At 30.6% G+C, this 24,113-nt stretch overlaps 1 protein-coding gene across 4 annotated transcripts in view; it reads right to left on the bottom strand.

Moving 5' to 3' along the window:
- Positions 1-1,234: 1,234 nt before the first annotated feature.
- Positions 1,235-24,113, bottom strand: part of LOC145267077 (bromodomain-containing protein 8-like) — an 81,183-nt gene continuing 58,304 nt past the window's right edge. For 2 of the 4 annotated variants that reach the window (XM_080123043.1, XM_080123045.1), the window contains exons 14-20: positions 23,154-23,203; positions 16,252-16,433; positions 14,355-14,435; positions 11,343-11,411; positions 10,534-10,711; positions 9,451-9,531; positions 1,235-2,927 (exon numbers count right to left, since the gene is read on the bottom strand). In XM_080123043.1, the coding sequence (XP_079979169.1) occupies positions 2,817-2,927; positions 9,451-9,531; positions 10,534-10,711; positions 11,343-11,411; positions 14,355-14,435; positions 16,252-16,433; positions 23,154-23,203 (752 nt within the window). In that variant the 3' untranslated portion in view covers positions 1,235-2,816. The remainder of the gene's footprint in view (positions 2,928-9,450; positions 9,532-10,533; positions 10,712-11,342; positions 11,412-14,354; positions 14,436-16,251; positions 16,434-23,153; positions 23,204-24,113) is intronic. The other 2 variants (XM_080123044.1, XM_080123046.1) reach the window with 1 other exon arrangement.

The following is a 24,113-nucleotide window of genomic DNA, read 5'->3' as shown; positions in this document are numbered from 1 at the left end:
ACTTCTTTATATAGTCATTTTGATTATAGTCAGCTAACGTACTTCCTATTAGGTTGATGCAAAAATGTCATTTTGTTTTATATATATAGTTGAACATCAACCCTAACCCTAATAATTTCCGGCGTAGCGCTACAGGGGGTGGTAGGTATCTATTTGCTTCTCCACGTAAGCAAAATATGACACAAGGTCGGTTTTTATGTGGAGTGAAGGGGGGGGATATAGGGTTGCCCCTACATGGACCACTAACCAATTGCCACAAGGGCAATGGTCTCAAAGTGCAGCATCTGCCGGAACAGATATTACACCACTTTGATCTTAGCTAAAAGGCCGAGTATCAGTTCTTTTACTTTTATTAATTTTCAGTATTCTTAAAAAAATAAAAAAAATTTTAAAAAGTGTTTTCAATAATTCTTAACAAAAAAAAAAAAAAAAAAAATCGAAATAAAAAAAAAAATAAAAATAATTTCAATAATCCTTAATAAAAATAAGACCGAAAAAACTTTTCAATGATGATTAAATGAAAAAAAGAAAGATCAGAAAAATGTAATATAAAATGAGTATATGGGCAGATGCTTTTCGGACTGATATGCTCTCACGCACACACAAACGTATCTCAATTATGCACCGTTATCTACCCTTGTCATGATTTCCGATTTGTCCCACAGGTGCCGTTCTCTACTTTCTGTTACATTCTCTATACCTCTCTCTTTCATTCGAATCGGCAATATGAACATTCGCACATTATGCACACGCCTCGACAGGGCGTTTTCCTTTTCAAGGTAAGAAAGAATGCACGTGTATACCTTAACAAACTCTTGCATACACAATGAAGATTCAACGTATACTTTAATGAAACCTTGTGATCACATGCAAACATGCATTTCTCAACAAGTGACGACTTTCGACTATCAATGTAACAGCCTTTACGAAATATTGAACATGCTTGCTACAGATCAATAATCCCAACCTCCACAAATAGTGACCCGTCGACGTTCATACACCATCTAGAGATTCTTGATCACCCCACATGCACAGGGAAGAAATGTGAGACGTGTGGGGAAAAAAAAAGCAAAGGAAATGATTTGCCATGTCACTGTTTCTGGTAGCGCTCCGCGGAAAATTAGGGAAGACATTAGTTGACTGTAACCAAAAGTTTTGTTTCAAGTATTTCAACAAAAGTATTTTGCGAAGCCATCTTGCGTTTTTAAATATTCTGAGGATTTAACTATAGTGATTCTTTTTTTTTTTTTTTTAAATTTAGGTACTTGTACATTCAAAAATGAAAATATCGAAAAAAGGTTATATTGCACGTATCCGTTATGGATAAAAAAAAAAAAAATTTCACTTAATTTCATCAAATAGTTTTGTTTTTTTTACAGCGAAAAAAAAAAACAATTTGTTGTGATACCGAGCAAAAGGTTCGATTTTTAGGAAGAAAAGCTAGTATTAAAGATGGGGAGGGAGTGTCGGCGCTTTGCATTGAGTTATCTCCCTGTGGCATGTTCTTAAAATTCCATAATGGCTGACTTCAATGCACTCTCATAAAAACGTGTTTTTCCGCTGTAAAAAAAAAACTACTCAATCAAAATTAAGTGAAATTTTTTTTTGAGATCTTCAGTTGAAAACAGATACGTACAATATAACCCTTTTTCGATATTTTACTTTTTGAATATCTTTATTAAACTGTACAAGTACCAAAATTTAAATAACGGTTGAAAAAATCCTCTAGAGTGATGCTAAATGTTAAACTCCCACAGCATACTGAATTCCCTGCTAAAAACTGAACAAATGAATTTTTATTTTTGGTGCTTGTTAAGCTATAGTCGACAAATCAATTTTTTAAATATGTTGTTTTCAACAAAACAGTACTTACTTGTGATGTCGAAAATAGTAATATATCCAAAAATTACAAAAATTATCGAGTAAAAGAACTTATTGTGTTTTCAGCATTAAAAGGTCTATTGCTATGGTCTTGAAAAAAAGTCCATTAAAGTGTTTAAAAGGGAGATAAGTATGTTTCCTGTATTCACAATCCTCAAGGTGTTTATATCTAGAGAAAATGCAATTCCCCTCAATTTTCCGTAAAAATTACCTTTAACTATAAAATAATTTTCAACTCAATGGATATTTCTAATTTTTGGATATATTACTATTTTCGACATGGCAATTATATAATTACTGTTGTTTTTGGTTAAAACAACATTTAAAAAAAATCAATTTCTCGACTCAAACCTTTCTTTTTTTTTTTTTAAAATAATCTGAACGCTGAACTGCTAGAATAAAAAACAAAACAAAAAAATTTAACCTAATCAAAAAAAAAAAAAAAAAAAAATGCTGAAAAATCTTTATAATGAATGTATCCATCACAAAACGAAAATGTCACATTCCAAAAATCACGTAAATTGATCAAGTAGTTTGATTTTTTTAGCGAGAAAATCAAATTTTACAATTTGTAGCGATTAATACTTCATAGCCATTACAAGGCTAATTAAAACAAATCTCAGTAGTTGAATTGAGTTATCTCCCTTGATTTCAAAAACATGACAGATTTAAACACAATGTCTCCCTTTCTCATAAAATTTAATTTTATTAGTCAAAAAAAAAAAAAAAAACTATGTGACCAAATTAAATGATTTTTGGAATATGATATTTTCGTTTTGTGAGAGGCACATAGATCATAAATATTTTTTCTGCACTTTTGTTTAATTAGGTTCAATTCTGGAGGAGCACCAAAGAATTAAGTAATTAAAGAGGAAAGGGCAGGATGTAGCAGACACGCCCGTCTTTTTTGTGTGTTTGGGGTTCATGACTCTGGTCTAAGCAGGCGGTTTCTCTGCAACTGGTTCGTCTGGATTTGTTTTCGGACGTTTCTTCTTTTTGCCACCATCTTGACTCGGATCGACTTTCTTTTTCTTAGTCTCTTCTTCCTAGAAAGAGAAAAATAAAAAACAAAATGTCAGTCAAAATATATGTAATGGTCTCTGCAATGGTTAACTATTACTCCATACATGGACAGTTTTAAATCAATTTGAAAATCTATTAAAAAGATGCGATCAAAATGAAGAAACAGATTTTGGAAAAGGAGGAAAAAAATAATACATAAATTAAAAATATTTAGGACCAGTGAGGGAGGAGGGGGTGGCCTTGCTCGATCGTAAAATATGCTTAAACATATTTTAATTCATACGGATTTCATATTTATTATTACAGAGCCAATACTCTATTGAATATTATATTGTACCTAATATATAATGCTGATTTCAAAAGATATATATAAAAAAAAAGATGGCTTGAATGCTATCAGTTAAAATTGAAATCAAAATATTTAGCACTTCAGTCACGTTCCCTGCTCTTTGAGCTATCAACAGAAAAATAAGATTTAAAATTAAACCATTTCAAGCTATGAATGAATTTGCATATGTGCAAAAGTAATAGAAATAATATTTTTATTATTGGAATTCTTTTGAGACAAGCAGTTTTTTACATTTATTTATTTGTGAACTATTATCTTCATCGTTTAGTTGTTAGGTCACAACGTTTCGACCAACTATTCCTCTGGCCTTCGTCAGGTGGTAAACCACGACGGGATAAGAATGTCGAGTCTCTTAACTGTATCCTCAGCAATTACTGCCTTCCATAGTTGTTGTCTTTACTCTAGATTGTGAGTGGAACAGTCGCATTTGTGAGTGATTTTTCAAAGTGAAATAATGAAACGCTTATTTATTTCTTCCACTGACAATCTTCCAAAGCTCACTACAGAGTGAAAAATATCTTTTCAACTTTTTTTTTTTTTAATAAAAGAAAGTTAAATTATTTAAACAATAAAAGTTTAATAGAACAATATACTTTTTTTTTGCAACGAAGGCTGTTTAAAAAAAAACATCTGAAGAAATCAGAATGCTTATACCTTCAAGCATCAACATAAAATTTGTTGTATATTTAGAATTACACTTAAAAAAAAAAAAAAACTCTTTCCGACTTACATAATCATCACAGAACTAAAATGTCATATTCTAAATGTCATCTGAGTTTGGCTAGTAAACGAAAATCTTTAGTTGTCAAGGTCAACTAAAGATAAACTTGTCCATAGAACCCTGAATTTATCCAATAATTTTTTTTTTTTTTTAATTATTTGCAGACTATTATCCTCATCTTTTCTTAGTTGTTGTTTCACGTTTCGGCCAACTATTCCTCTGGGCTTCTGTTATATTATAAACCCTTTTTAAGAATTCAAAACACAACAACCATTGGTGTAAGCAACAGTCTGTTTTTTTTATTTCTCCTGTTGTTCTTGCTTATGGTAGATAGAGAGAGAGTGGGAGAGCAACAGAGAGAATTATCGTGGCGTCCACTCGGTTGACAATCAAATCTCCAACTGCTATCTTTTTCCTTCTGTCACTTTCTGTTAATCTTTTCAAAACATCCACGTAACCAGATTCCTTTCTGTTACATTTTTCATAATAACAAGGTTTGTTTATATTTGTGAGAAATATTGAAACAATTCCCGTTTAGCTTGTCAATTTCTGACATTTCATCCAGGGATGCGTGCCACATTTTAATTCATGACCATACCAATATGTATATACACCTATACACATATATATATACTAGCATGTCAACCCGGCTTAGACCGGGGCATTCGTATAACACTTCTTCAGGTGGTAAACGGCAACGGGATAGGAATGCTGAGTCTTTACTGTATCCTCAGTAATTACTGCCTTCCATAGTTGTTGTCGTATCACCACATTTTGGCCAACTAAGCCCCTGGCTGGTTTTGGGTACGATTGAAAATGCTATCTTCAGACAATGTTCACGTGGAGCCATAGAGATTCAACGTTTCTATCCACTGCATCACAGACCTCGAAGGGCAATAAAGATTGGATTTTTTAGTTTTATATCCAAGTTTTTTTTAATTCTTATCTGGTTTTCCATCACAGTTTATCACCGAATGAAGGCCAGAGAAATAGTTAACTGAAACGTAAGACAACAACTAGAAAATGAGGATAATAGTTGCAAATTGAACAAGTTGAGAGTGAGAGAGGATGAGAGAATAAGAGAGTGAGAGAATGCGAGAGAGAATGAGAGAAAGCGAGAAAAAAACGAGAGAGGGCGAAAAAAAAAGATAAAGAGGATGAGAGAACAAGAGAGAGAGAGAGAGAGAGAGGTAGTCAGAGGGAAAAGTAGGAAGAGAAGTTTTAAAAGATGTTACACTTTTTTTTGAAAGCTTTTCCATGTTTTCAGGCAATGCCAGACAGCTCTGCTGATATTAAAATAAGCAATCTTTTAGTAAAGATGAAACTCATGGGCATTTTACCAATAGTTAAATGGAAAATATTAGGACACAAAAATATCACGAGTGAAGAACCTATGTCTAGAAAGAATGGCGGAAGGGTGCAGAAACAAAACAACTCACAGGCATGATAACATATGTTCCAGAACTTGCAGATCAATTAGCTAAATAAAGTCATTTGAGATAGGAGGTTGTGGAGAAAGTTGATAATAGATGATGTTCTATGTTATGTTTAAAAGGAAAGGTGGAAGGGTGCAAAAAACAAGTAATCCCAAAGAAAATGCTGATATAACGTGTATCAATGGACTTTCAGATTGATCATCCAGCTAAACAAGGTTTCTCAAACTTTTTCAGGCTGGCACCCCCTTGCCTTCTAGAATAGACTGTTAGCACCCCCCTACCCCATAAACACATGGAAGTTTTTTTTCCAAAGTGAAAACAACAATATTATAAACAAAATATGTATTTAAAAAAAAAAAACAGGTCAGTTCTAGTTGAATGTAATTAAAATGTCAGAATTACACGATTAAGAACGAGCGCAGGAACTCATTATCAAAAGAAGCTACAATAGGAGTGCTGACTCTTGAAGTTCACTGACACCATGCAAACATAAATTTTGTGTACTTATTATATATAGATATAAATGTGTGTGTGTATATATATATATATTTATATATATATATATATATATATATATATGGAAATCCTTTTAACTTTCTTGAAGTTTTACATTTGGATTTTACCGCCACTGGATTTTTTATCTTCCACCAGACTATCCATTAATGTGTAATCACCTTTTTCTTTACCATATTCCCTCTGCTTAACTTATTTTGTTTTCAAGTAACATCTTTGACTTATTTGTTGTTTCATCAAATACTTCTGCATGCAAAATCCGATCCCGCATTTTGCTAATTCCTACCCTCTGATGAGAAGGAGAGTATTTCTTCGAAACTCCGCGGATTAAGGACTATCCATTTATCTAGTGTTTCCTTTTCAGATTAAATATGTTTTTAACTCATTTCAAAGTGTTTTTTAACATATTTCATTAACTGTTTGCTCATATATATACATATATATATGTGCACACACACACACACGTTGCATTCTTACAAAACACACAATTTTATGTATATATATGCTTGCGCATAAAAATGTTCACTTCTTTTTTCTATATATATATGTGTGTGTATATTTTTAGTTAGCATTCCTGATATCAAAGCATCTCTGTCTCTCTTTAGGAAACATTGGTTTATTAAGTCAGTTTAGTCACATAAATTAATATATGAAAGTATAAATTTATGCGTAAACTTTAAGTATTTACTTCAACAGTGCTCAATACGTAGGTAGAGCTAGGTAGTAAGTTATATATAGTAAGTATTGCAATATATATTTTATAACTTACTATATATATATATATATATATATATATATATATATATATAAAAATGAAAGGTTATCTTGGAATACTCTGTAAATCATGACTGGTGTGGTGCGTATGTATATATATATATATATATATACACACACACAAATATAGAATGCAATTGAGTGTGTATGTAAATATATATATACACACACTTAATTGCATCATTGCATTCTTACAAAATGCACACCCAATATAACCTACATACACACTTTCATATGTGTGTATTCTTTAGCATAAAAAGGTTTGCCTATTTTTTCTCTCTCTCTCTCTATATATATATATATATATGTGTGTGTGTGTTTATTTTTTAGTTACTATCCCCAACCACCAGTTTTTGCATTACTGCCCACCCCCTCTGATCAAAACATACAAATTAAGACAAATTGTATTCAATATGAAAGTCTGGATTTATCAGGCGATCCTTCAAATGATCGTTCTCTACAGCTGCAAGACGTGGCTGATAAGAATGTCAGATCTCAAAAGATTAGTAATGTTCGACCTATATTGCCTCTACTGAATTCTGCGGGTCCACCGACACAATATTGTCTTCAACACAAAAATCTAGACACAATGCAGGATCATCTGCTTCAAACAATCTCTTTTAAAGAGGAGACTTTGTTAGTTCGACCATGTTGCATGACACAATCCAGGAGAGTTCATCCACAAAGCAATAGTTCCAGAACCCCTCTAAGATTGGCGAAAATGCCTGGATGGTCAGCTGAAAGCGTAGTTACACACCATCAAAGTCAACATTGAACCTCTGGTCCACCAGTCTATAGTGTTTGCTGCTGGTCCCAGGGTTTACTGCCTGTCACTATCTTAGCCACTGCTGACCATTATGTGTGGCCTGCATTTGTCCAGGACGTTGTGTGTTCTATGGGAGGAACCAGCTCTACCTATTCTGGGTGAAATCAAGATTGTTTTGTGCAGTATGTCTAGAAGGTATAGTAGAAGGTTGCAGAAAAGGAGGCAAACCACAAGAAGATGGTGTAGTAGTGTATGACATTGAACTTCAAGATCACCCAGTCAACTAAACAAAGTAGAGATAAACTAAAGGTTTTGGGAATATATTCTGCAGTATGTCATGAAGGAATAGTGAAAGGGTGCAGAAAAAAAAGGTAGACTATAGACAAAATAGGACACATATGAAAATTGCATTCTAAATAAAAATTGTTCGATATAATTGTGTATCAGGTAACAAATAAATATCCACAATAAAAAATAGGAAAAATTATCGAATAAAATTTTAATATATATAAAAAGCAAAACTGCCAAGAAAGGCATTTTTTCACTGGGCTTCTCAACAAGGTTACTATTTTGGAGACCTTTCCTTATACTTTCTAGATTGTAATATCTCTATTTGCGAACGGGAGTCGTCTCTATCTTTATTTTGACCAACTTTTAAAAAATTCCTGCCATCCCATCCTTTCCAGTGTTTGTTTGTCTTTTTCATATAAATAAAGTGAAGTAAACGCACTCACCTGGCCTTGCCGGCCGGCACGTCTAGAAAGCAATCAGCTTTGATCAATGTGGGGGAAAGCCTTCATATCAGACAATTGCTATTCATTTCAACACTGCCAGAGTTCCCCCTTTTTGACGAGGAGCTGATTTTCCCCAACAAAACGTCAGAAAGCCAGACGTTCATTTCTACACCTGCGTGAACTCATTCACTTAGCAAGTCAACTTTTTGATTGACATTGTTAAATTTGAATGCTTTTCACTTCCTGCTGCGTCATGGCCTAGCAGTAAGATGTCAGTTTCCCTTTCACTTTCTTTTTCGCCTTCGCATCACAGGCTCGAGCCTGCTTGCCTACCTGCTACCACTTTTTTCTTTTTTTTTCACACACCTACAAACACCCCCTGGGCACCCCAGCTAGTTAAAAATAAAATAATTTTCGTATTTTGCTGATCCACCATTCAGAATTTACTTGATTGAATGACAGACTTACTTACCTCCCCTTGATTTATGATATTTTTGCTATTATCAATGGCAGATCAGCAAAATATGAAAAATGATTTTTTTCTTTTAACTAGCGTGACTACCCAGCATTGCCCGGGTGGAGAGAGGTGGTATACTTAAGATATTGAGCAACCCAGCTCCAAAAAAATAAAAAATGTTTTGATCAAAATAGCAGCGAGTGCCCGTGTGAGTGCAAAAAAAAATTACTCGCAGTAGGCAGGCAGGCTAGAACCTGTAACGCGAAAATGGAAAAGGAGGTGAAAAAAGCTAACGCACTAGCTGTCTTGACCACCACAACTTATGGCATCACAGGCCTTCGAAATAACGTTTTATAAACGTACATTGAGATTGGTAGGGATATGACTTGCAAAAATGTTGACACATAAACTGACCCCTCCTTGAAAAAAAAAAAAAAAAAAAAAAAAAGAGGCCAAAATTAATCTTTTTGGCTAATTTTTACATATTTTTCATCAGAGAGATTGATCTTTCTAATGATACAGATTTTGTCATGGTCCAATACTTCTGTCAAAAGATTTTGGCAAACATACAAACTAACACACATTTTCCCTTTTATATAGTAGGTTAAAATTCTATTTGATAATTTTCCTAATTTATTATTTTTACCTCATATGTAAGTGTATTGAAAAATTTTTATTTGCAATTTTCATACACAACCTATCCTGCATAACCAGTGAAAACAGTAATAAAACATAACTGATTACATTACAAAGAATGGTGGAAGTATGCCGAAAAATGTTTGATGATGAACATTACCTTTTCATTGGTTTCATTCCTTCGGGATGGACGCAACATTTTCACCTCCGTTTGAACCATCAATTGTGTACTTACAAATTGCTAGAAAAAGAGAAAGAGAAGAAAAGCAAAAAAAATTTTAATTAAAGCAATTATTCACAAATGTAACAATGAAAATTACAATTATATTAGATATCCTAAACCAACTTATTTTATGTGAAATTTCTTTGGACTTCAACTTGTGATTACTCGTTTATTTTTGAGGGGTTATTTGGATAAAACTTAGAAAATAAAAAAAAAGAAAATAATTCAGCAGGGTATTGTCATTGCAGTCTAAAAAAAATCAAGCCCTTTATGAAGATGATAGGATGTACAAGCATAAGTTACGTTGGTTGAAAGCGTGTAAATAACACTCAAGATGAGAACAGTCGTGCAAATAATGCAAATTATCCTCATTCCCAAAATTAAAAAACATGAGTTGATGAATCTTGATCAAAAAAATAAAAATAATAATTAAAATAAAAAATTATAAGAAAAGTTTTTAAATAAGTAAAAAAAAAAAAGATACAAATGATAAAAAATTAAAATAAATTTGAAATTTTTGAAAACTGAATACAATTTTTTTATACAATTTTTAAAATGATTAAAATAATTTTTTTTTGTTTATTCTAAAATATTTGTTAAAACAATTTATTCATAAACAACTTGGTATTTTTTAGTTTTTTTTTCTCTTATTTAAATAAGTTTAAAACTTGAAATAAAATATAAAAATTATAATAAATGTAAGAAAAAAACCATTTTAAATATAAAACAATTTTTAAATTTTTTTTTTAAATTAAAAAACAAATTATAAAAATATTGTAATTTACAAACACAAAAATTTTAACATGAAAAAGAATATATAAATTTAAAAAAATTTTTTTAAATAAAAACAAAAATTTTTAAAATTAATTAAAATATTAAACAATAAAACAATATAAAAAGTAATAAAAAAAATTTTTTTATTAAAAAATAAAAAGTTATTAAAATTAATTAAAAAATAAAACAAAAATATAACAAACAATAAAAAAAATATTAATAAAATTAAAAAGAAAAATTTTTTACCTCGATGTGCTGCATGACATCATCGTACATCTCGCGGGCCATTGAGTAAACGTTGTGGTCAGAACTGTTGTACATTATGGCATTCGTAAACATCAGCATCATATCTCGCTGGAATTCTGTGGTCGATCGGATCACGCCCGTTTCAATGTTCTTTTTGATGGCACTTAGATCCATTGGCCTAATAAAGATCAAACAGGGAGGTTTAAAAAAAAAAATGTCGATATGGGAATTTTGATAATTTCTTTTTTATTTTATTTATAGACTAGCATGGATACTCAGTGTTTCCCGGGTGGATAAAGCTGCTATACTAATGATATTGAGCATGTTTATCAATACCCCTCCCCCCATAAGAATTAAAAAAAACAAAAAAAAACGGAATCACCCAAAAAGAAGAAATACATGACAATTTCCCTACGAGAAGAGGTACTGAGCAGACTAAACATTGCTCAACTTTGGTGAGAAAACGAGAAACGGTTTATCAATGTGATCATGCCATATTAATTTAATATAAGATGGCGATACTTGTACAGTTTAATCAAGACATTAAAAAATGAAAATATCGAAAAAAGGTTATATTGTATGTATCCATTTTGGACTGAAGATCTCTGAAAAGAAAAAATTCGCTTAATTTGATCATGGGGAGGGGAGGGTGTTTTGTACCTATTCTATACTTTAACCTTACAATTAAATAAAAAAAAACATAAAACTTTAATTAAACTTGGAAATACGATTTAAAAAATAGCGCGGATCAGTAAGTGCACTAGCACTGAAAATAGTTCAGACAGGTAGATGTCATCAAGTATTTGTACCTGTGTACGATACTGTGATAGCCTGGTGCAATTTCTTCTTTCACAGGATGCAGGAAGACATTTGCATATCTGAAAAAAGAAAAAAAAAAAATTTTTTTTTAAAACAATTATTTAAGATGAGGAAATTTTATAATTTGTTATTAACTTTGTATGCTTAACTTAATACTTAATAATTTTTAATTTTAGTATTTTTATCACGATTGCTCCAATCCACACAAGGAAATTATTTTTTTTAGAAGCGCGGGGGGGGGGGGGGGTCATTTTTATTCATAGCAGCTGCCACTACTCCCTGCTTTTGGTGCTCCCAATGAAATTATAAATGAAAGCAAAAATAGAGGCAGATCTGCTCCTCCCCCAAGTGAAAATAAAAAATTGTTATAATTAAACACTAGGCCGAAAAAAAATGGAGTTACATCCCTTTATCACAAAACTACCAAAAGTAGTTTTGTGATAAAAGGACATAACTCTTGTATCCACAATACTACTATGCAATTTCAGAACAACGTATTTCGATTTTATTTTCAATATTTTAAAAAATATTTTAATTGTATTTTTATTAATACTTAAAAATAATTTAATAGTATTTATTTCTATTTTTAATATTTCAACACAAATAATAACTGAGCATAAAGAATGCAATTTTCAAGACATTTTCTATATTTGAAAGGATTTTTTAAGGTAATGATAAAAACAAGCTCTTTAGAAGGCAAAAGTCAAAATTCAAGGACTTTTTTCAAGTCTGTGCGAACCCTGTAATACTTAATACTATTAACTCTAGTATATATACTTAATACTTAATTGATATTATTAACTTTCGTATATATACTTAATCAATAATTATAATAGGCTTTGTAATGTTTGGCAAACAAGAATCCCAAAAACAAACTTCACATTAGACGGTCAGATTTGGTTTCTGATATTAAATTTTATCCATTCCAATTTTTCAAATAATATTTTTATTTTTAAATATTTTGCCTTGACAAAATCAAATCACTCATTTTACAATCTGACAGTACTATGCCTGATAGAAAAATATTCATTTCTTTTTTTTTTTTTTTTTTAAATATTTTTCCCCCAGAAGAGCAAATGAAATATTTGATTAGTTTTCCAAATTAATTTATTTAAAATTCAAAACAAAAAACATCTATACTATATTTCTCTTAATTTGCTGTCTGCCCATTCCAATTTTTCTTGGAAAGTACTGGGCTGATCTGGTTGAAATTTTGTATGGATCTTTGTTATGAAGATGCAGTGAACTAAGTATTATGGTATCTGCTATGCACTATTAGGGATTAATAGCGATTAGTATTTAATGCAAAAATGAGCACAAATTTAACTATATTCAATGATCAATTTGGCATACAGCACTCATTCTCAGTCATCAACTATAAGCCCCCCTCCCCCCGTTTGGAATGGGATAAAAAGTCTAATTTTATTATATAATCAAAGAAATTGTTTTTTTAACAACCTATTTGAATAATTATTTTTGTAAAAAAAAATTATTTAGAAGAAAAAATTATTTAAAAAAAAATTATTTAAAAGAAAAATCTGTACAAAAGTTTTCATAATTTTCTTTAACACTTATTTAATTATTTGTTTTTTTTTTTAACCAAAACACGAACCGATTTTAACCCAACACCATTTACTGCGGACTTTGAGCCAAATATTCTAGTTTACCTAATGTTTGGTGAAAAAAAGTCAAGGGAAAAAATTATGGAAAGGAAGAAAAAAGAAATATGTAGAGTGAAAAAAGAAATATGGACTGATGCAAAGATTTACAACAGGTGTTAATTATTTCTTCCTTCAAATCAATATTTTAAAACCCATTTGATTAATAACAGACATGTTAAGAATAAAAAAAAGGAAAAATCTTTTTACATTAATATATTTTTTTTGAACTTTTACCTGCAATGCAAATAAATGTAATTTAAAAAAAATGTTTTTGTCCACAATTTCCCTTATATTAAAAACAAAAATTAAGAAAAATCTGTAGATATTCCAAAAATCATGTAAACTGATCAAATAGTTTAATTTTTAATTAAGAAAATCAAATTTAATGAAGATCTGAAGAGTGACTGTCTCGCCCACCATTCTGAAAAATAGCTCAAGAAACAAGGGAAGATAACTCAATAAGTTATACTTATCAGATTTATGTTCTAATGCTAAAGAATTGAAAATAATTTTTTTTATAAAAATAAAACTATTTAATCAATTTACATGATTTGGGGGATTTTCGTTTTGCCACAGCTACATACACAATACAGATTTTTCTTTAATTTTTTTTAATATAGGGAGAATTCTAGACAAGAACAAAAAAAAAAAAAAAAAAAAATGGTGCTTATTCAGATTGGCACTTAAGAATGACAAAAAACTTTTGTTGTACCTACTTGTCACGGAATGAAGATTATATATTCCAAAATCACAAAAATTGATAAAGTAGTTTTTTTTATTCACAAAAACAAATTTTCTGTTTTTACCGATAAGTGACAGATGAGGCCATGTTTATCTAGAGAAGATAAAGGGAAGTAATCAGTGATCATTTTGACAGTTTCCATATGCATTTGGGTTGTCTGCCCTTGTTTATTGATTCATTGATCTCATATTTTTCATCCTCATTGAAACAGTTAAATTTGATTTTCTTGAATAAAAAAAAAAACAAACTACTTAATAAAATTATATGATTTTTGGAATTTTTCACCTTAGTCCCATGACTGGTACATACATCATACAGACATTTCTATATTTTCTTTAATTTTAAATGCCACCAATTTGGACAAGAAAAAAAAAAAAAAAAAGTTAAATGAATTTGAAATGTTGATTGTGTTTTGATTTTCTTTGACTTAATTCTGGTGGATAAAAATATATACTGATGAAACCTTTTTGAAAATTCCTTGATTTTAGTTACATCTCAATTTTCAAAATTGCCACAATCTAAAAGTATTTTTTTTCTTTTGACTGAAGACAGAACAGATACTACAGTTTGATCCTAGCCTTTGAGTAGAAATGACTTACTTGTGAGTGGCTGCTTCTCGATAGACCAACATGATTGACTTTTTCCAAGTTCTGTACGCCTTCTCGTCCTCCGTGTCACTGCTGGGAGAGGGTCAAAATGTTAAATCAAGAAACAAACAAACTCTAAAGAAATTACAAAAATTCAATGTTTACTGATCTCGCCTCTTTGGTATATCATTTATTTTCATTTCAGCTTTTAACAAGAAAAAATATATGGTGCTTGTCAGAATTTAACCTAAAAAAAAAAACACACACACACACAGAAAAATCTTTATGTACGTACCTGTCATGGAACAAAACTGCCACACTCCAACAATCAGATAAATTGATCAAGTAGTTTTTTTTAAATTTTTAACTAAGAAAATCAAATATTTTTTAGGAAGCTAGACAGATCTGCCATGTTTTATAATGTTTTAGAAGTCAAGTAAGACAACTCAATTAAACTACTGAGATTTTTTTTGTTTGTTTTAAGCAACCTTTTAATGGCTGCAAAATATTAAAAACTAACAATAAAATTTTTTAATTTTCTTAGTTAAAAACAAACTACTTGATCAATTTACATAATTTTTGGAATATGATATTTTCGTTCTGCAATGGGTATATACATCATGAAAATTCTGCATTTTTGTTTGTTTTAATCAGGTTAAATTCATTAATTCCATTTCTTTTTTTTTTTTTCATAGTCATCACCACTTATTAAGGCCTGGAGGCTACTCAAGGATAAGGGTTAAAGAGTGTACAGTAGTCAATGGGGCAATATCGTAGTAATCGTTAGTAGTGGAAATTTGGTAAATTGGATTACTTAAGGGGAACAGCTCATCAAGAACTTGTTTACGTTGGACTTGAAGATGACCATATTGTAGTCAGCTGGAAAGCAGGCAAACGAAAGACAGTTCCACGTGTAGTTCTAAGAAAGTAGCTTTTTTCATAGAATCTACGTTTAGGTTTAGGCACAGATAAAGAGTGGGGGGGGGAATTATTGATAGTGTTCTCAGCTAGACAAGTGTTTCTCGTGAATGTTTGGTGGGGGGGGGGACCATTTCTGTTAGGCGTTTAACATGGTTGAGAAAACTCATGAATGTGAACTCAGATATGGAGAAAGTATATCTGGATGGCAAAGCAATGGCGGTTGTTTACAAGTTTTATTACCTGGGTGATATTGTAACGTTATTATTTAAATAAATTATATTTCAATATGTGTACGTATTTAAATGACGAAGCACACAACTATGTTTCAATACCATTGGAATAGGTGCTAGTGTGATTGCAAGAGTCAGAAGTGGATGGCGTATGTTCCGGGAACTTTTGTCATTACTAACTAGCAGAGCATTGCCATTATTGACTAAAGGAAGTATCTATGTGTATGCATATGCAATGTGATGATGTATGGAAATGAACCTGGTCAGTGAAGGTTGAAAACATGTTGCATGAATAAAAAATTATCTTCTTTTTCTTTCTGTGTCTTTGAAGTATGTTGTCATACAACAGTTTCTACACATTTTATGCAGTCTTTCGTATTATTGTTGTATTCGGTAAGATCTTTCACACTGCACCAGTTGGGTAGTAGACAACCTGAGCTTCAATCTATGGTCCCCCCCCCTCACCAAATTTTCACGAGAAACACTCGTCTAGCTGAAAACACTATTAATAAATTCCCCTACTCTTTATCTGTGCCTAAACCTAAACGTAGATTCCATGAACAAAGTTTCTTCCTTAGAACTGCATGCCTGATTTCCAGAACAAGGGGAAATGTTAAAAACGGTTTTAATAAAGTCATATCTCATGTTTCTCTAATCTAATACCTCTTTAAAAAAAAAAACATTTAAAGGAGGGGTAGAGTGAAAGGGGACCAGTTTCTATAATTTTCATTTCTCCCTAAAACAAAAAATATACTCACTAATGAGAAAAAGACGCTGGACTGTTAGGGATGGAATCTGATAGTACAGATGAGGAGAGGCCAGACAGCGCCAACATATTCATCATATTGGCAGGGTCATCACTTTCTCGGGCGGAGTCATCCTCTGTCAGTTCGGCTTCACTGTGTTTCGAGCTACCACCATCTTCCTTTTTGTCATCTTCCTGAACAAGAACGAAAAAATTAAAAGGAAAGAAAAAAAAATATTAAACACGAATGAACACAAAGGTGAGAGAAAACCCCATTAAACCTCAGAACAGGTCATTAAAACTTAATGAAAAATTTGAGAAATATAATTAAACATCAATGAAAAAGAAAAAACTTAAGGATGCGTTCATTAAATCTTTAAAATTAGTAACGAAAAGTTTATTTTAAGCTTAATCTTGACAGACTAAAAAAAAAAAACAAGAATTCAAAACTTGAGTCATTCCAAAGAATGATCTATTTGCGGGTCATATTTTCTTTTCAAACTGAAAGTGTAACTGATATGTTTTAAAAAGTCATTCACCAATGAGACAATTCTTTTACCTTTCTTACTTATGATTTTTTTCAAATATCACAACATATTGGTTATAGTCAGCTAACGTACTTAATTTTCTGCGGAGCGCTACTGTTAGCGGTGACAAGGCAAATCAATTCCTTCACTTTTATTGTTCTTCAGCATTTCTATTGTGAAGCGATTTATTGAAATAAAATATAAAAAGACATTATCTAAAAGTATACAATAAAAATTAACAAAATTATAAAGATAAAAATAACACAATTAGTCTTTAAGATTTAATGGTTAAAAAAACCAGACGAGTGTAAAATTGTTTCTAATAAAAATTGCTATTTATTAAAAATAAATTTGAAGTTTTTTTCTTTCAAATTTTTGAATAGTAAAATATCGTCAGGAAACTGGACCGTTGTTCTTTTGTCGTTTTTCTTCTTTTTCTTCCTCTTATATGCCTGGTGGTGATAAGTCCTGGCATGATTTGAGGTGCTTGGAATTAAGTCAAAATGACATTTATAAGTCCGATTACAGTTTTTGATGTTTGTCGGACGCATGTGAAATAAAAGGAAATTCACTGTTTGAAACCCTCAATAATAATTTAAAATTTAATGATTAGAAAGGTCAGATAATTAGTCTTTATTCACACTTTTAATAACAAAATTAAAGAAATAAGTTTTTATTTTATTTGAAATTTCATAAAAAAATGTATGTTTATGGAATTATAAAAATAAAGGTTTTCTTTTAAATTTTAAAAATAAGTTTTTTGATTTGAATTTATATAATAAATATACGTTTATGAAAGTATGAAAATAAAATTATTGAAATCCAAATAAATGAAATTATTGAAATCCAAATAACAAATGAAATTATTGAAATACAAATAACAAATGAAATTATTGAAATCAAAATAACAAATGAAATTACTAAAATCAAAATAACAAAATTTCAAACATCATAACAAAAAAGTATCCAATACATAATATTCTCAACATAGTTGGATTTGATTCACCACCGTCACAGGAATTTTTGCAGCAGACTATCAAAAAAGACTAATTGTGTTATTTTTATCTTTATAATTTTGTTAATTTTTATTGTATATTTTTCCAATAATATCCTTTTGTATTTTATTTCAATAAATTGCTTCACAATAGAAATACTAAAAGAAGAATAAAAGTGAAGCAACTTATTTGCCTTTAAATGTTTCGAGTAGCGCTACACCGGAAGTTAGGAAGTACATTTTTTTTGTTTTTTTTTATTATTCAATTTTCACCCCAAACAAGGAACAGTGCCACTTTGAAGTAGGGGGCTACTATCGAGTACATAAGTTGCAGGAACATTATGAAGGGAGATGAGTAGCAAGATGTCTGTTCACATTACACTTGAACTTCTGCGTGTCAGTACAGTTGGGAAAGCAGAATCTCGGAAAGGAGTTCCAAAGTCTAGCAGTTCTGGGGAAGAAACTATTGGTGTAGAAGGCTTTCTTACACCTAGGGATCTCTACTGTGAAGGGGTGAGATTTAGCTGCTTGTCGGGTTTGTCGGGGGTATTCATGTCGAAGGGGTACAAGTGCTTGTAGTTCTTCAGAGCATTCAGCATTAAAATACTTGTAGAACAGGCAGAGGGATGTAACATTTCGTTAGTTATGTTTAGTTGACAATAACCCTAAAGTTGAGATTTTCAGAGAAAGAGGCAAAGCAAGGAAAGACAAGTCTAGATGGAGAGAGGAAGAAAGAAAAGAGAAACATAATCAGGAAAAGTGAAAGAAAGATCAAGCGAGAAAAATAGAGGACGAAAGAGAAATAAAATTAAGCCAAATAGCAAAAAATAAGGTAAAACTCTAGCGATTTGATCATTTCTTAACTAGTATGTGTGTGTAAGAAAATATTTAACCGATAAACGCTTAAATTACTCGTCACATGATACTGAAATTAACAGAAAATAGTAATCCTACACCAAGGATACTTCATAACAAATAAAATCTTTGTTTGGATGGATGAATAACGTGTACAAAAATATGTTGGCAATTTTTTTTTTTTTTTTTTTTTTACATGGGAGTCACCACTTATCAAGGCCCAGAGGCCACTCGAGGATAAGAATTAAAGAGTGTATAGTAGTCAATGGAACAATCATAGTAATCGTTAGTAGTGGAATTTTGGTAAATTGGATTACTTAATGGGAACGACTCCTCAAGAACTTGAAATGCAAAAATGTTCATTTCAACTTGCTGACATTTCTATTAAAATATATTACTTTTGTGCATGCACAAATTTAATCACAACTACAATTGGTTTATTTTAAATCTTTCTTATCTGTCTATCGGATTAGCTCAAATAGTCAGGAATGCGGTTGAAGTGCTAAATGTTTTGGTTTCGATTCTAGCTGATGGCACTTATGTCTTTTTTTTTTTTTATCACTTTTGAAATCAATTCTATAGCGAATTGACTCTGTAATAATAAACACAAAATCTGCATGAATTAAAATATATTTAAGCATATTTTACGACTGGACAATGCCGGGTGCCCCTCGCTAGTTAGTGCTTTACAAACAGTGGATTTCCTATTATTATTTAACCTATACATATGACTAACGTTTCACACTGTTATCAGACTTTTACACCTCATTCAGCTCCAATTTCCAACCTCTGAGGACGTGCCAGGCTTTATCTCCAGCATGACTCAAAATCAAAAAAAAAGAAAACTGTCTGTATTTTAATTTTTATAATTAGATATGTTTATTAAATTAAATTTTGTACTTGTCTGGTCTTTTCAAACATTCATACATGCATATGCATATATAGCCATCCACACACTGTTTCGTTGTATCACAACTCATCAGTGTGGCTAGACTAGCAACTCTCCCTAGCTGAGGATATATACATGTGTGTGTGTGTGTGTGTGTGTGCATGAATTCAAACATATTTAAGTACTAATTTTTAAAGATTTCTGGATTTTGATCTAAGGTGGATTTCTTTCTTATCTATCTGTTGATAGCTAAATGTTTTGGTTTCGATTTGAGCTGATAGCACTCAAATTATTATTATTTTTTTTAACTTTTGAAATCAAGGCTATATATTAGGTACAATATAATATTCAATTGAGAATTGGCACTGTAATAATAAACAGAAAATCTGCATTAATTAAAATATATTGAAGCGTATTTTACAACCAGGCAATGTTGAGCATCTCTCGCAGGTTAACAAAAAACACAAAAAAAAAATGTAATTCTGCTGTTTTTCTAAATTACAAAAAACAGAATTCCACTAAAAAAGCAAAGATGCTCCTGTAACTGTATTTATATTGAAATATGGCAGTTCAAAACAAATTAAGAGGAAAACTTATGGATATGCTTACTTGTTAGTGAAAAGTATTGATCTATACCAAAAATTACAGAAAATTATCAAGTACAATTTTAATAAAAAAAAAATAAAATGAATTTACAAGGTGCCTTCAATAAGTTTCCAGACTTTTTTTTTCATACGGCCCTTTTTATTGATAGTACACACACGAAACTCCTCTTCAAAAGTAATCTCCTCTGGCTACAATGCACTTGTACCATTCCAACCACTTCTGGAAGGCCCCATGGAAATCCTCTTGTGTCAGCATGCCAATGACTCTCACTACAGCCTCTTTCATCTCAATTGTTTCATAACAACAGTCTCTAAGGTTTTCCTTGAGCTTAGGGAATAAGAAAAAGTCACAGGGAGCAAGGTCTGAACTATAGGGAAGGTGAGGGACTGTCTTGATGCCCATCTTGATCAAATAGTCTGTGACAAGGATGGAGTTGTGGATTGTACCCTTGGAACAGACATCCTGCAATTCTTCTGCATCTTCAGTTCCTCATGAATAATTGTGTATACAGTTCCCACACTGACATCAAACTGTGCACTTATTGTCTTTATTGACACATGGTAATATCCATGAAATTCTTTATTTGGCCAATCAACTCTGGTGTTCTGACTTCTTTACTCCTCCCACACCTCTCATAATCTCTCACAGACTCCCTGCCTTGCTTGAATCTCTTATGCCACTCAAAAACTGATGTTTGATTCATGCAAAATTGTCCAAAAGCAGTCTGAAGCATTCTATACGTTTTTGTGAAATTTTTCCAAGTTTAAAACAAAATTTTATTGCATATCGTTCTTCTAAAGTGTCCTCATATTCAGATTGCATTTTTGAAATTCACCAGTTGTGGCAATCGGGTTTTTATTCCATATCCTGCTATAGCTGTTTATTTGAACCTCAAATCATAAATTAGTCATCTCATAAGATGTATAGCAATAACATACTAAATTTTCAAGAGTCTACGACAATTTTAAATGCATGTACAAAAAAGTCTGAAAACTTATTGAAGGCACCTCATACGATTCCAAGTCAACAAACTCAGAACTACAAGACTTCATAGGATTTTTAGGGAGATAATCTTCTACAATGCACTGATTTAATTGGAATGTCATTCAGAGTTAACCAACACTAGAATCCTGACACGGCCAATAAAAAAAAAAATAAAGATGACGAAGAAAAACTACAGCATGTGTTTAAGTGTGGAGGCATGAATATAACTTTACAATGATGTCCAAATAAGGTTATTTAGTTTCAGACCTCTGAAATTCGAGTTTATTGGAAAAAAAAAAAAAATTTCACTTCAAGCTAACCCTCGACTATTCTCAGGTGATAATTTTTAATCAAAATTAATTATTTTTTCATTTTCTGCAATAATCAGCACAATTCAGAGACTCTTATGCAAATGTGTAAATGCATTTAAAGATGCATTTTTAGATGAAGAAATGAAATAAGATAAAGAAAAATGTTTCTTTTATAAACGTGAAGAACAGAAAAAGATATGCTTTAGTAGGGCAGGTTATCTCAATATTCCATAAGAATCTTTCATTTAGTGATACAAGCACCAAAATAAGTACAAATGATGTTCAGAACATACATTTTAAGAAAAGAACATTAGCCATCAGAAAATTCAAGATGGCTGCAGAAGAAAACTCGACAAATTTCAATTTTGGTGCTTGTATCACTCAAGTGAACGACTGTTTTAGCAATCTGCCCCACTATTTAGCTGTGCGAACATATTTAAAATAAAATGTGTCAATTATAATCTGTGTGATTAATGATGGAAAAACTATTTTACAATTAATGCATGACAGACAACAAAAATACTATTTCAGGCTGAAAACTGTTCCCATTAAAAATAAACAGAAACAAAAAAAGAAACAAGGAAAAAGTCACAATTTAACAGCAAAAATTTTAACAAAAATTTTAAGAAAATGTAATTTAAAAATTTTTTTAAATTTAAATTAAAATTAATAAAAATTAATAAAATTTTAAATTAAAAAGGAAAAAATAAATGTAATCAAAAAATTTTTAAAAAACGAAAAAAAAAAAAGGAAAAAAAAATGGAGAAAAATAGAGATAAAATGCTATTGAAAATATTTTAAAAGAAAACAAAAAAACAGAAAAATAAAAGGTGCTTATTCAGATTGGTACTTATGGCGATAAACAAAAATGAAGAAAAACTTTCATCTAATTTTCATGGAATGAAGATGGTATATTCCAAAAATCACAAAAATTGATCAAGTAGTTTTTTTTATTTTTATTTTCAAAAAAACAAAGTTGCCATATCTTTTAGTGATAAGTGAAGGTCAAAACCATTTTAATATTCTTCAAATTTTGTTTTTAAAATATATAAAATGACCCTTCTAAAACAAATTGTTTTCATAATTTGCAAAATTTTATTTTCTGAAAAAATAAAAATAAAAGTATGTTAATAAATTATTTGGTTTTAAATTTTACATTTCAGTTGTTTTTTATCAACATCATCCAACAAACAAAAAAAAAATAAATAAAAACTAATAGTTTCACATGAAAATTGGTTGTCTAACTTTGATTTTACTTTCGCGGTTACTTTTTTCACCTTCATTGGCACAGAGAAACATTTGATTTCCTTAAAAAAAATATAAATATATATATATATATATATATATTTGTAGTCATCGACATACAGTCCTGTTTCGTTGTATCACAACTCATCAGTGCCGCTAGACTAGCATCTCTCCCAAGCCAAGGATTGAACCTAGAACCGTAGTGTTGACAGTCGGCGATTCTCCCACTCGACCACAGAAGCAATGCCCGCAAATAACTCGTCGGAATGTCTATTTAAATAGACATGCGGCACCACATTATATATATATATATATATACACGTGATGAAATTATGTGATTTTTTTAAATATTTTATCTTTGTTCCGTGACTGATACATACAGACTTTTGTGTATTTTCTTTATTTTTAATTGCCATCATAAGTGCCAATCTGAATAGGCACCAAATAAAAAATAAAAAATACAATTTCAAAAAATTTTTGAAGGCAAAATGAAATTTAACTTACAATAATTTTTCTTTTTACTGACCGTCGATTTATTCCACCTTTTTTCCGACCTAAAAATTAACAAAAAATTATACAGTAAACAATTGCATAAAAAAAATGACATTATTTCAGATATTTTTGAAGAGTGAAAAGATTTGACTTTTTTTGAAGAAAAGTTTCAATATACTAGCAGGATGACCCGATGTTGCCCAGGATTGAATGCTAATCAACGAATGTTTCAAACTCCCATATTTGATTGTCATTAAAATCAATGGAAATAAAACTTCAACACAAGAAAATTTGTTGTAAGTTTAAATATATGAAAGAATTTTTTTTTTTAAGAAAAGTATATCAGGACTCTACGGACAAATTTATCTTTACAACTAATATTTAATAACTTTGACAACTAAATATTTCTGTTTACTAGCCAAATAGAAAAGTTACTTGCAAAACCTACGTGATTCTTGGAATATGACATCTTCGTTCCATGATGAATAAGTACAAAGATTTTTCTGTATTTTTTTTAAATAAATAAGTCTAAATATTCACAAAATTTTGTTAAGACTCGAAAGTATAAACTTGAAAATTTCTTCAGATGTTTTTTTTTTGAACAGCCCTCATTAAAAAAAGTGCATTGTTTTATTAAATCTTTTATTGTTTAAGCAATTTGACTGTTCATTTTATTAAAAAAAAAAAAGAAAAGAAATAAAAAAGGTTGGAAAAACATTTTTCACTCAGCAATAAGTTTCGGGAGATTATTGGTGGAAAAAAAAAAAAAAAAATCGACAAAGATAAGCATTTTGTTATTTCTAGTCGACGCTTGAAAAAATCTCTCGCAAATGTAACTGTTTCACTCGCAACGTAAAGCCCTGTTTAAGAAAAACGCGAACAAAAATACAGCAAGTGGCATCACGATTTGTCTGGAGCAATTTCCATAAAAACGGAATGAAAAAAAGAATAAAAAGATTTGATTAGTCCCTC

Source organism: Euprymna scolopes, chromosome 42 (genome assembly GCF_053919585.1).
Source record: "Euprymna scolopes isolate OS-2025 chromosome 42, ASM5391958v1, whole genome shotgun sequence".
In the NCBI taxonomy this organism is placed as follows: domain Eukaryota; kingdom Metazoa; phylum Mollusca; class Cephalopoda; order Sepiida; family Sepiolidae; genus Euprymna; species Euprymna scolopes.
This window is presented reverse-complemented; position numbering and strand designations above follow the sequence as displayed.